The following is a 13,236-nucleotide window of genomic DNA, read 5'->3' as shown; positions in this document are numbered from 1 at the left end:
ACAAATATTTGGAATATTTACATTTAGAAAATACTCTTATATTTTCCAGATACAGTATACTCCAACATGTGGTCAAATTTTTATCCCAAACTGTGCAGCTGAATTGAATTATAAAACTACGTATAAACCTGAGACACTAAAAAACCCAACGAGGAAATACAAAACAAAACAAATAATAATAAAAATAAAATAAAAAATCAGCAGGAAAAAGGTTTTTATATCGTGCTACATAGTAGCAGTTATGAACAAATAAAATTGGATCCAGTTAAACTTAAATCAATAAAAATAAAAACATACTACAATTCAATACATCAGCCAAGTATGGCTTTTCCTTTCCCGTCCGGAAATTAAAATGTTTAACATTTATTATATAATGTCAACAGACTAATAATGATCACAAACACACACACACACACACACAGGCACACACACGCACGCACGCGCACAAAGTGTAGATGTTTCCCCTCCATGTTCTTTGCATAGGGTCATCATGAAGAACTCGGCAGCAGGAAGTTGGTGATGGACCATCTCTGCCCCGTGCACTTCTGGAGGGTCAGCTGGAATCCAAACTCATTCTCCTCGCTCGCCACCAGCTCCAGGCATCTCTTGGATTTCCTGTTCTGAATGGATCCCCCCTGAGAGCCAGCACAGGGGAAAAAAAAAAACAAGAGCGTGAATATCAGGACGGACGGCGCCGAGTCGGGGGGAATTCCCAATCACGATTCACCGGCGTCCGTCCAGCAGCGCCGTGAACGCCGACTCTCCCAGTTCAGACCAAACCGCGGTCTCCGGGCAGAAACAGCCCTGTAGCCGCCCGCAAAAACCCAAACTGTTCTCAGTAGGAAGAGGGCTGAGAAGAGTGCCTAAAATGAGGGGAAAACGTGTAAACAACGTAGAATTGACTCTAAAGAATGAATTTATCTGAATAATAATAGTAGCCGACTTAATAATAAGCAGAAACAGATACATGGAAATGTGAGTCCTGTAGATCGGTGATGGCGCGAAGTGGTTTTGTAAATGTGTGACGCAATGTTTGAATGCAAAATACAATATGCAAACACACTTTTGCCTCGGGGGGGGGGAAGCAAGCAAACAAACAAGTGAATCATATAAACCGAAAAGAAGATAAGACAACAATTAAAAAGTCAAGCTTGCTGGTCGTCAACCCCCCCCGCCCCCCCCCCCAAAAAAACCACGAGTTAGACGTCGAAGTCACGTTCCATGAAACAAAACTTCAAGAGATTATGGACTTATACGGCAAAATAAATTGTAAGAATCCGAAACGAACTCCATCAAACGTCCTCCACCGTGTACCAGAACCTTACACATTTTGTTTCAATTGGATGGAGTCGAACGCTGTCTTATACAAAGCGCTGACGTCCCTGTCAGAAGTTTCTAATGTAATTTGTTTTTTCTCCGACCGCGTTCAGGCTAGAAAACCAAACGAGGAAGGCACTGGTGTGACGAGAACGTGCAATTATGCAGAGACGCTTTGTGGCGTCGTGTGAACTGTGTGTGTGCACGTCGGCACGGGCGGGTCGCTGTCCGTGCTCACTGCTTATGTGTGTGTGCTGTGGTGTGTATTCACCTGTGTGTGTGTGTGTGTGTGTGTGTGTGTGTGTGTGTGTGTGTGTGTTTATGCATCTTACTGAGGCCAGTTCCAATTCAGCATTCATTGACACTCCTATAAAACGCTTTTGGGCTATGAAAATAACCCTGAACTATTTCAATTTAATTATCACGTAAAAAGAAATGAATTTGACAAAGGCTGTCCGAATCGCAACTGAGACAGCACTCGACTTCGTTGTCGAAATCCGGGAAAGGCGCGGCCCGGGAGAGCGAGCCGGGTTTCTCTCGACACGCGATCAATTTGAGGTTTGAGCGGGGCGCTTTAGCAGATGAGTTCAGACGGTACGGTGCGACGCCCCGCGAGACGGCTGCACGGAGGTGCTCTTCTGAAATGCAAGTCGTTGCATCGATAATTAATGCCGCACGTATGAGATGGCCTGGCTCTTTTACTTGTTAGGTTATAATATGTTAAGTCAAGTAAGCACCGAGGGGTCGACGTCGGGAAGGTGAGTGAGGTGCAGGGGGGGCGAAGAGTGAAAACTTCACGCTTAATGGCAATTGATTTTGTTGTACAATTAGAGCAGAATATTGCTCCCTTGTTGTGGTTTGACAGCTGCTTAATTAATGTGGCCATTGAACATGCAGGAGTGTACAGGGAAGGCTTTATATAGTAATATTGCTTGCTTTAATCTAAAACTTAATTTGATTTGTGAATTACGCTAAATGATAAAAGAGCATGCATTCAACGCATTCAAATTTCCTCTGAGAGTCAAACCTTTAACAGAGTCTTATGGAGGCGTGTTCAACAAGGGAAGAACTGTGGGAAGGACAGAAAAAGACGAAAGGTCAGTCCCTGACACTTAAAGAATGCTTTGCATTGAGCCTGTTTTATTAATATATTTTTTATGCAGCCTGCAGCTCTAAACCTGATGATGAGGGCAGAGAGAATCATTATGAAGTATCCAGTCTTCATGTCCAAATGAGCTGCAGGAATGTGGAAAACTCCGTCAACCGTGAAACTTCTATGCAATTTGGGTTCCGCATGTCAGGCCTTAATGAGGCTCTCCGAGCCGGGTGGAAGCCGTAGCCTTGGTTTGGGACGAGCCGGAGACACTAGATGTCTTTATTTGTGATTGTACTCGCTGGTTAGAGATGAAGTAGCCGCTTTTTGCGTATTTCTGACCTGAGTGAAGAGCCAGTGGAGCTTCATGCGTTTGGCGGCTGCATAGCTGCACTCGATGAGACGGGGGTGGCTGTTCACGTCCACCAGGCACTTGTTGTCGTCGTCATCGACGGTGGGACTTAGGAGGCCGATGTGGAGCTGCTGAGTACTGCTGTAGTACACATTCTGCAAGGAAAGAACGTCCAGTACCGCAAATAAGTACTCATAAGCAACCAGGTATTTTTTTTACGGCTCCATAAAGAAGCTGAGAACCTCTAAATTCACTTCTTATTTTTAGACCTTTTTAGTATTTCTGAACGTCAGTCGACTAAATGTTCTAGCCACAGTGTACCGCAACACACAACCTCTGAATAATTTTCTATTGTTCTCCTTTTCTGTGCGCTGTTTGAGGTGAGCACCGACACTCAGAGTCCTTGACACAGGGAGGATGGATGGAGTTTTGTCTCAACACGCTTGACTGGTTTGATGCTTCTTAACGTGTGCAGCATCTGGAATTGCGCAGCCTCCCTCCTCTCGCACCGGCCTCTCCACACAGCGACGAAAAGGGCAGCCGCAGCCCTTTTTCTCCATTTGTACGAAACACCATAAACCGCTCAGTGGCTTCCCTCCGGAGGCTTGTCGCGCACTACAAATGAATCAACAAGCCCGGCGCTCGTTGATCCCACCCCCAGCACTTCCCTAAAAAAGACCAAGACGCGGAGTCGGAGAATCGCATGGAGATAAACGGCAAACTGCAAACAGGCATAACGGTCAAAAAGGTTGTGAGGTATCGTAAGCCCTGGACAAAGCACGGCCAGAAAACACACGTCGAGCCGTGGGAGCTTCCAACCGCCTCCGTTCTCTTCCGTGATTCGGGTTCGAACAACACGCCGGGCTCTGCCTAAAACCTCAAATCAACAGAGATGTTGTCATACCTGCTGGCTTCAGATGCTGCTGCACACATGCTAATGAGGCTGAGACACGTTGGCTCCGTCAGCTATTTGTACTTGTACACAAGCTGTTGTATGGGATGGAAGATGGAAAATGCACGACAGGAATCCAAAGCAATTGCATTAGCGGGAATAGAAATGCTCAATACCCGATAAAATCCAAAGCAACTGGGAACCGGGTACAAAAAAGGACACACGCTGCATAATGCCAAGGAAAATGTCATATACTCTCTGTATATATATATACTGTATATATACATATATATATGCTGTATTCATTCCACTTTTTTAAACTTTTTCACAGTGTCAAACGAAACACGCCATCATCCGCTTCTCACCAAATAAACCCCAATCTATTCTACAGTATCTACCTATTCCACTCCTCCGGATGTGGCCAATCCACCTGTGGGTGTTTGCATTTATATTTATGAATTATCAGCAGGTTTCTCTTGATGCGACTGTTTCGTGCTCTTGTAGATTCTTTTTCTTCCTCGGCAACAGTCGTCTGCGATCGACTGCATCCAACCCCCATCCTTTACTCAGTCATTGAAATGGTGGAACTAAAAAACTTTTTAAACTAAAAAAATAATTTATTGCTAGTACTGCTCTATGGATCATTGTGTGTTGACAAGATAATTATCCAGATACAAACAGCAATGGAAGGAATAGCGAGATTTCTTTCCACGTTACATAACAAATTTGGAAAAATACACTGGTAAATTGGATGACAGACGTAATGGGCTGTGAGCCCACCACTGTCTACGCTGAGGCCATTAAAGATTATTTTTCTCGTAGGACGCAGAACCGCAGAGTAGTCAAATAAGCGAGCCTCCCTGGCAGACGGTAACCTGATTCCAATGCACTTTCGTATCAAGGAAATGACCCCGCCGGACTCCTCAAGTTCCACAAGATATCCAGGGAACCTGGAAGCAGCCGCACGTCTTTGCTTATATGTCACACAAGCGGGCTCTGTCAGACTGTTGTGACCTTTATTTTGATAAAACATTTTGTTGTTTATCTTTTCTCTTTCTTTTCTTCTTGCAGAAATGCAGCGTCACAGAAAGGTCACAGAAAGCGGTGGATGTGGTGGATTGGTGGAAACACTTTGTATATTTAAGCGGGACAAGGTGTGCAAGTGTTTTTGCTTTTGTGTAATCCCCTCATTATAAGCACAATGGATTTAAAGTCAAAGTCAAAGCGTTTTATTTATCAGATGCACAGTGTAACACAGGGTCATTCTGAACAGTGAAATTCTTGTGATGAGGAAACTACGTAGGCGTTGATTTTTTTTTTTATTATACCTTTTTTTTCAAATGTTTAATAAGAAAATATCCAAATACAATAAAAAGTATGCATAGTAAAAATATATAAACACAATGATAGAACATTAACAGCAGCACTGGTGAATGTAAAAACGAGGAGTATGGCATGTATTCTGATGGTTGTAGAGGGGGGAGTTGTAGAGGGGGGAGTATGAGTGGACAATATGAATATAAATATTAAATATTATAATGTAAAGTAGAGGTATGCCGATGAATATGTACATTAGAATGAATTATTTACAATGAATGTAAAAGTGACCAGAGCATGTACAATTGGATCGGATCAGATCAGAATCAACATCGGATCCTGTGTATTATTGTATACATTTTGTTATTATATAATAACATAATTTAATCATCAGGGAAAAAAGTCATTCAAGTATAGTTGCAAATAGAGATTTTCATTCATTATCCAAAAATGTTGGTGTTAAATAAATACATTCGGTAGGTGTGTCCATCTGGATGTTAAACTTTGCAAATCCTTTCCATGTGTCTTATGGGAACACAGTACAAATGCTAGATTCAGGCACCCAAGGTAACAAAAGAAGCTACAAAGCACAAAAATGTGAAGGAAAACAAGTGAGGCAATGCAACTGAATGGACAACAAACAATAAACCTGTGGACGGGGGATAAAATAAAGCTCATGAGTAGGTAAGTAGTGGATAAGAGGTATTTGCACATGGATTGTAAATGAGCTGTTATGTTGAGGGGCGAAAGCGACTGCTAAAGAAATGCCAACCCTGCAGACTTAAAGGACGACTGCCATCGTGGACCTCATTCTCATCATCTCTTCTCCACCCAAACATTCCCTCTGAAGCTAAACCGTCATCCTTCATCACAAAATCTTGCTGTGTTTTAGTTATTTGCAGAGCTTGACAGCAGAGCTAATATCGATCTAAATGTTTCTCGAGGCAACATGCCACAAGGCAACCTTCCCTAGACATGACACAAGGTGACCTTCTCTAGGCAACCTTCTCTTGGCAACATCACACAAGGCAACCTTCTCTAGGCAACCTTCTCTAGGCAACCTTCTCAAGGCAACAAGACACAAAGCAACCTTCTCAAGGCAACCTTCTCTAGGCAACATGACACAAGGCGACCTTCTCTAGGCAACATAACACAAGACAACCTTCTCAAGGCAACAAGACACAAAGCAACCTTCTCAAGGAAACATGACACAAGGCAGCCTTCTCTAGGCAACATAACACAAGACAACCTTCTCTAGGCAACATGACAACCTTCTCAAGGCAACCCTCCCTAGGCAACATAACACAAGGCAACCTTCTCTAGTTAACAAGACACAAGGCAACATTCTATAGTTAACAAGACACAAGGGAACCTTCTCAAGGCAACATGACACAAGGCAACATTCTCTAGTAAACAAGACACAAGGGAACCTTCTCAAGGCAACATAACACAAGGCAACCTTCTCTAGTTAACGTGACACAAGGCAACCTTCTCTAGGCAACATGAAACAAGGCAACCTTCTCGAGGCAACATGACACAAGGCAACCTTCTCCGGGCAACATGACAAAAGGCAACCTTCTCTAAGCAACATGACACAAGGCAACTTTCTCAAGCCAACATGACACAAGGAAAGCTTCTCTAAGCAACATGACACAAGGAAAACTTCTCACGGCAACATGACACAAGGAAAACGTCTCCCGGCAACATGACACAAGGAAACATTCTCTAAGCAACATGACACAAGGAAACCTTCTCTAAGCAACATGACACAAGGCAATTTCTCTAAGCAACATGACACAAGGAAACCTTCTCTAGGCAACATGACACAAGACAGCCTTCTCTAGGCAACATGACACAAGGCAACTTTCTCTAAGCAACATGACACAAGGAAACCTTCTCTAGGCAACATGACACAAGACAGCCTTCTCTAGGCAACATGACACAAGGCAACTCTCTCTAAGCAACATGACACAAGGAAACCTTCTCTAAGCAACATTCACAGCACCGTGATTAATGGGAATGAGCTCTTTGCTCAAATTTCCTTAGAAGGGAGGTCATTTTTCTTGTTAGAATCATGTTCCTGACCCTATGGAGCCCAGTGTACCACGAATAATTAGAGTGGGTTGTGGTAATGACATATTTTGCTGTTTAGATTTATGCGTATTAGCTAGGAATTAATCAGTTGCATTTAAAACTATCGTATTTCATTGTTTGTCTTATTTATTGATAGGGGTTTAAATGTGGCTAGGGGGTTCATACAGTGAAATGCAAGAACCTCTGCTAATATCACATGGAGAGTTATTTAAAGCTGCAAGTTCAACAGGAGTTTGCAGTCTGGAGTCTGGCGCCAGTTTGCACTTTGTTTTGTTCCTGCTTCCAACACCATTGTACATTGTCTGTCAAGTCAAGTTAAATATGTTTCATAACCCGTGGCCATGGTTATAGTCTGTAAAGGCTGTTAAGGCCCACTAGAGGGTAAAAGCCCCATAACCACACAACACTAGTTGTTCATAAATGTTTTTTGTTTTTTTTGAGCATCTGAAGGTTAATCGATACAACCAGTGCTTCATTTGAAGACGGCCCCGTGTTACACTGAAACGACTATCCAGTTCTGTGTAGCTCGGGATTGCTTCTTGTTTACAATGTTAGGGAAAATTTGAAGGAAAGATCAATCAGCTTAGGGGTCTGCTGCATTTCCCCATGGCATTCTCAGGCGGGCCAGGAGTTATAATCCCTCCAGTGCATTCTGGGTCGGCCTGGGTCTTCTCCCAGTCGGATGTACCTGGTCCACATCCACGGGGTGGCTAATGGCGTGAAGGCTAACGGAGGGAAGGCTAACAAGGCAAGGCTAACAAGGGAAGGCTAACAGGGGGAGAGGCTAATAGGGGGAGACTAACAGGGGGAGGCTAACAGGGAGAGGCTAACAGGGAGAGCCTAACAGGGGGAGGCTAACAGGGGAGGTTAATGGGGGGAAGGCTAACAGTGGGCGGCTAATGGGGGAAGGCTAATGGGGGGACGCTTACAGGGGGAATGCTAACAGGGGAGAGGCTAACGGGGTGAAGGCTAATAGGGGGGAGGCTAACATGGGAATAAGGCTAACGGGGGTTGGCTAATGTGGATGAGGTGGCTCCTAAATGTGAAGGAGCAGCGGATACTCCGAGGTCCTCTTGGATCGCTGATTTCACCCTATTACAGAGAGGCCCAGCCACCCTGGGCCCAGCCTATTTTTTCAAGCTTGTATCCACAGTCTCATTAATTCTTTGGGTCGCGGAAGCAAAACTTGTGACTGACGGTAAGGGGAGGAATGTTGAAATCGAGAGCTTTTGCCTTACGGCTCTTTCTTCACGACCGCGACTACTATCTACTCGGGGCAATCTCTCCCTCCTCGCCCAAAAGGGACAAGCCTTTTCCACCGAGAGAAGCGTGCAGACGCTGATCTGCATAGCGACCGCTTCACACTCCAACACAAACCATCTAAATACACACTGCACATCACAGTGCGATGCAGCCAAGGGCACAATGTCATCCTCAGACTGGTCAGAACCGGACAGCCGGCTCGCGGTGCGTCATGGTCACCCGACCAGGGAGAAGGGGAAGAGGATCGAAGTGCGTCGGGAAGATCTGGAAGGAAATCAATGTGACTGAACCCGCTTGCCAGTGCTGTCACACTGAACACGCCTCAAAACATTCTGACACGTCGGCCATTCTGCGTCCGTGCCAGGATGAAAGATGGGCGGCTGCCATTCGGGTTGTTCCATCTGTCCGTGTGATTGTTTTCCATAGTGTGAGAAAGAAGCCAGCGACCAAGTTCGCTGGGGTATCGTGAGGGTCAGGTGGGAGGCCAGACTTTTTGCCTCAAAAAACAATAAGGTCGCATCTCACATCTCTTTAGGTTTATTTAATGGAGGAGCGCGGTGACATAGTCCCTCATTGTCTCATCATGGGGCTGGAATCAATGTGTCGTTCTAACAAGCAAGGGAAGACAATTCCTTTGCCAATGCCAGCTTTGAAGGGAAAAGCTCGCACCAGTGCATTCTTATTTGTATTCTTGGAAGAAATCCATAACAAATAAATTAGACGGGATGGGGCGTGGAGATTTACCAGATTTCCTGCTCAGTTTGTGGAACATGTGCCCAGTGTGTTGGGGTATTTTGGGATGATCTGTTTCCGCAAGCTCTCAAAGCCCTCGTTAAGTCACGACTCGGGATTTCTCCTCAGTGAGAGTCTACATGCCGGCATTACCATCGCTACGTGTGGAGTGAAAGCCAAGCATCTCCAAAAAGATCTATTTGAATTGGCAAGGATAACAGCGAGGTAATCTCCGGGCATCACATTATAAAACAAGTTTACAGCCAGTGGTGCAAGGTTATAGAAGCACCTATAAACAATCTCCCTCCACGTAACAAAATCAAGGGATCAATAGGAGCTAAAAGACAAAGAAGGGCTGGAGAAAACGAATAGTGAACAACTTGAACAGGCGCTTGAAGAAGGTAGTTCTCCCTTTTATGAGAGTCGAGGAACAATGTAGAACTTGGTCAATGGCTGGAAGTAAACCTTTGATATATTAATTTAAATGGGCACCAAAGTTGGTCGAAACACATTGGCAGAAACCCAGTACATTCCCGAATAAAAAAATAAAAAAAATAAAGAATAGCATATTGGTGTATTCTTTTAAGTGAGAGGTCCCTAAAACCAAGGGGAATTGGGAGGTGGTGATTGCAGATTAAGTAGATATCCACTCACTTGTTTAATTCTCGAAAATTAACCCCTTCACACAACAGGACAAATTCTAAAGTATATGCCAATCAGCCACAACATTAAAACCACTGACAGGTGAAGTGAATAACATTGCTAATTTTGTCCCATTGGTACCTTTCAACGGGTGGGATAAATTAGGCAGCAAGTGAACAGTCAGTTCTTGAATGTGATGTGTTAGAAGCAGGTAAAATGAGCACCAGGTCCCAACAAGGCTGCGACGTCAGCAAGGAGATGGCTCAGTCATGTTTTGGGCCGGAATCATGGGGAGAGAGCTGGTAGGCCCCTTTAGGGTCCCTGAAGGTGTGAAAATGACTTTTGCAAAGTATATAGACTTTCTGACTGACACTTTCTTCCATGGTACAAAAAGAAGAACCATGCCTTCTGTAGCAAAATCATCTTCCTGCATGACAATGCACCATCTCATGCTGCAAAGAATACCTCTGTGTCATTGGCTGCTATGGGCATTAAAGGAGAGAAACTCATGGTGTGGCCCCCATCCTCCCCTGACCTCAACCCTATTAAGAACCTTTGGAGCATCCTCAAGCAAAAGATCTATGAGGGTGGGAGGCAGTTCACACCAAAACAGCAGCTCTGGGAGGCTATTCTGACATCCTGCAAAGAAATTCAAGCAGAAACTCTCCAAAAACTCACAAGTTTAATGGAGGCAAGAATTGTGAAGGTGATATCAAAGAAGGGTCCTATGTTAACATGTAACTTGGCCTGTTAAGATGGTTTTGATTGAAATAGCTTTTGATTTCAGTAAATATGATTCCTAATGCTGCAAATTCAACAAATGACCATCTTCAGTTCTTTACAACCTATAAAATGTTTTGAAACTTGTTGTGCATAATAATTTGGAACAGTGCATTTCGAGTTTTTTATTTTTGAAAACAATACTGTTATCATTGGGAGATTTGTTCAATAACTTTCTACCCTAACGGTTGATGACTTGAAAATTATACTGACTGTCCTTTGCCTCGACTATTTAGTAAAATCAGAGAAAATATAATTTGCACAATAATTTGGAACGTGGTGTATATATATATATACTACTATAGTACTATACTACAGATCCTTATATATACACACCCAGAAAGCGTTGTTCAATTGAATTCAAAACAATATGTTTAAATTTGATGGCTGTATTACAGGGTTAGGTTTGGGTGAGGTGTTTTTGTTATTGATATTTTATGCCCAGCCTATTTTTTCATTGTTTACTTTGTGGCAATCTATTTTGTTGTTTTAGTTGTATTTCAAATGTCTCCATCTGGACCCCGGAAGGAATAGTAGGTGAAACTAATGGGGATTTGGAATAAACAACAACAACAACAAAAACAGCAGCAATGGCGGTAATGAGACATTCTAACCTGAGGTGTCATCCCGTGACAGAGATACAGGATGGGGACATTATCAGTGTCGGGTCCCTGGTCCAGACACAGGTCATTCTTCAAAGAGTTCTTCAGCTGTGGGAGGCATGCACAAACACAAACACACACACACACACGCACGCGCGCACGGCGCGCACGCGCGCGCACGCACGCATACACACACGCGCGCACACACACACACACACACACACACACACACACACACACACACACACAAACATATATAACGCTTGGGATTTGACATTTCGAAAATATAACTCCTATGACTAAACCATTTACCATGCATTTGAATATTAAAGGGGACCTATGATAAAAAATCCTCACCTTTTCAGTGCTTGTGCACATACTGTACTTTTGGGTCTTTGATTGGCCTACTAATACACAAACTGTGAAGAGAGTGATGGAGAAAGTGTCCCCAGTACGCACAGTGCTTGTTTTGCATCGAAAATAAAAACATACTGCTTCGGGGGGAGAAGATCGCCTGAAGATCTCCTCAACTTTTCATGAACTCTTTAAATTACTTACGAACTCTCGCTTACAGTCGATGACCAATGGATTCTAATTTTATGTGCACATTACTAGGAGGATTGCGCTATACTTTGAGTTATTGATCTTGTTGTTTCCAGCTCGTGGAGGCCGTGCCTCAGTCCTTTGCTCCTCATCATTGTGTAGAGATAAGACAATATTGTGTTCACACACGTACTGATTTTCTGTTCTTGTATATTGATTTTTCACCCTTAGATATTGATTTTTCACTCTTAGATACAGATGTACCTGCTTTATCTGCTATAATTATCCTGCACATGCACAACGGGGATTGTGGACTCTCAACGCACTCGGCGCTCAGACTAAAACTGCTGATCATTGTATAAAGAACAAGGCATGTAGTCACACGATGACGCTCAAACTCTTTCTATGCATAAGCCCGGCTCCTTTACGCTAAGCATATACAGTATATGTCTGGTAATACCAGAAACCCCTTGTATTTCTCCGGTGTACCCCGTGGGGAGCACTTGGACAAAGATACCCAGCTGTTATCAAATTTACTTAAAACATTAAGAAGTCGTACTTTTTAATTATTTCCCTCCGGGTGACGTTGATTCTTCCACGACGCGGCTTGCACGTGTCGGACCTGCTAGCATTATGTCGAAGCTAACAGCTAAGCATGGGAACTGCTCTGTTGTTGGCTGAAAAGACCGGCACAAACCGTTTAAAAGAAAGAGGAATCAATAACTGTCTGTGACAAAGCTGTAGACGAGGGAAATGTAAGTATTTAAAAAAATAATTTTGCTGTGTGTTTCTTTTGCCGTTTAGCACTAGGTAATCTTAATAGTTCACTTGTAACGGACTGGTTACACTGTAATCCCGTGATCAGAAGATCTTGGTTGCTGTATGTGGGATTTGCACGACTAAACACACATCAACAGCACCGAAAAGGAGAGTGTCAAACCGCTGTGCGCGCCGCCGTCGCTCTGGAGCGGGGCGTGGTATAAAGCGGCACACACTGAAACAGCGCGTCGGTAAGAATCCGGGTTCTAGAGGCATGTTAGAATGGCTAGAATGCATAATCTCAGTGGTATTTTCAGCAAAAAAATCTTCAAAGACATGTTTTGGGGAACTCAGCAACCTATATTAACTTGTTGAAAAGGAGTATAACAGGCGCCCTTTAAACAAAAATGTAAATCCTAATTAGCATGAGCATTAGGGTGAGCATGTACTGAATTTAAATGCCAAGGCGCTTGTTTGAGCATGCCATGCTAACTAGGCTGGGGTGATGTTAACTAACCTAATTAACCAGTGGGGAGTTGTGTGTGAGTGTCGGCTTAAATGGAGATGTGAATTCACAAGGACACAGCTATACGTGACTCACCTCCCTTTCAGCTCGGGAGATGTCTATTTCTATCAGCTAATGCGTAAATCAACAGGCGGCAGCGAGAAAAGTAGTGTGTGATGCGTGAGTGTGGATTGCCTCGATGGAAAAATAACAGAAAGCATTCTTCAGTGTTGAAAATTGGACAAATAACAACATTCTGAAGGACACTAAAGGCACATTCTTACGAAATAATGGCGGTGTGACGTGAGTTGCGCTTGACGATCCTGGGAAATACAGACATTATGC

General features: G+C 43.6%; 1 protein-coding gene across 1 annotated transcript in view; it reads right to left on the bottom strand.

The window, feature by feature from the left end:
* Positions 1-488: 488 nt before the first annotated feature.
* The window catches only part of galnt18b (UDP-N-acetyl-alpha-D-galactosamine:polypeptide N-acetylgalactosaminyltransferase 18b), a gene marked incomplete at both ends in the record, with an annotated part of 58,411 nt that continues 45,663 nt past the window's right edge, over positions 489-13,236 (bottom strand). Inside the window, 3 exons of the mRNA XM_079998231.1 lie at positions 489-635; positions 2,753-2,917; positions 11,097-11,192. Of these exons, the coding sequence (XP_079854357.1) occupies positions 489-635; positions 2,753-2,917; positions 11,097-11,192 (408 nt within the window). The remainder of the gene's footprint in view (positions 636-2,752; positions 2,918-11,096; positions 11,193-13,236) is intronic.

The sequence above is a fragment of the Zeus faber genome (assembly GCF_960531495.2).
Source record: "Zeus faber genome assembly, chromosome: 3".
Taxonomy (NCBI): Eukaryota; Metazoa; Chordata; class Actinopteri; order Zeiformes; family Zeidae; genus Zeus; species Zeus faber.
This window is presented reverse-complemented; position numbering and strand designations above follow the sequence as displayed.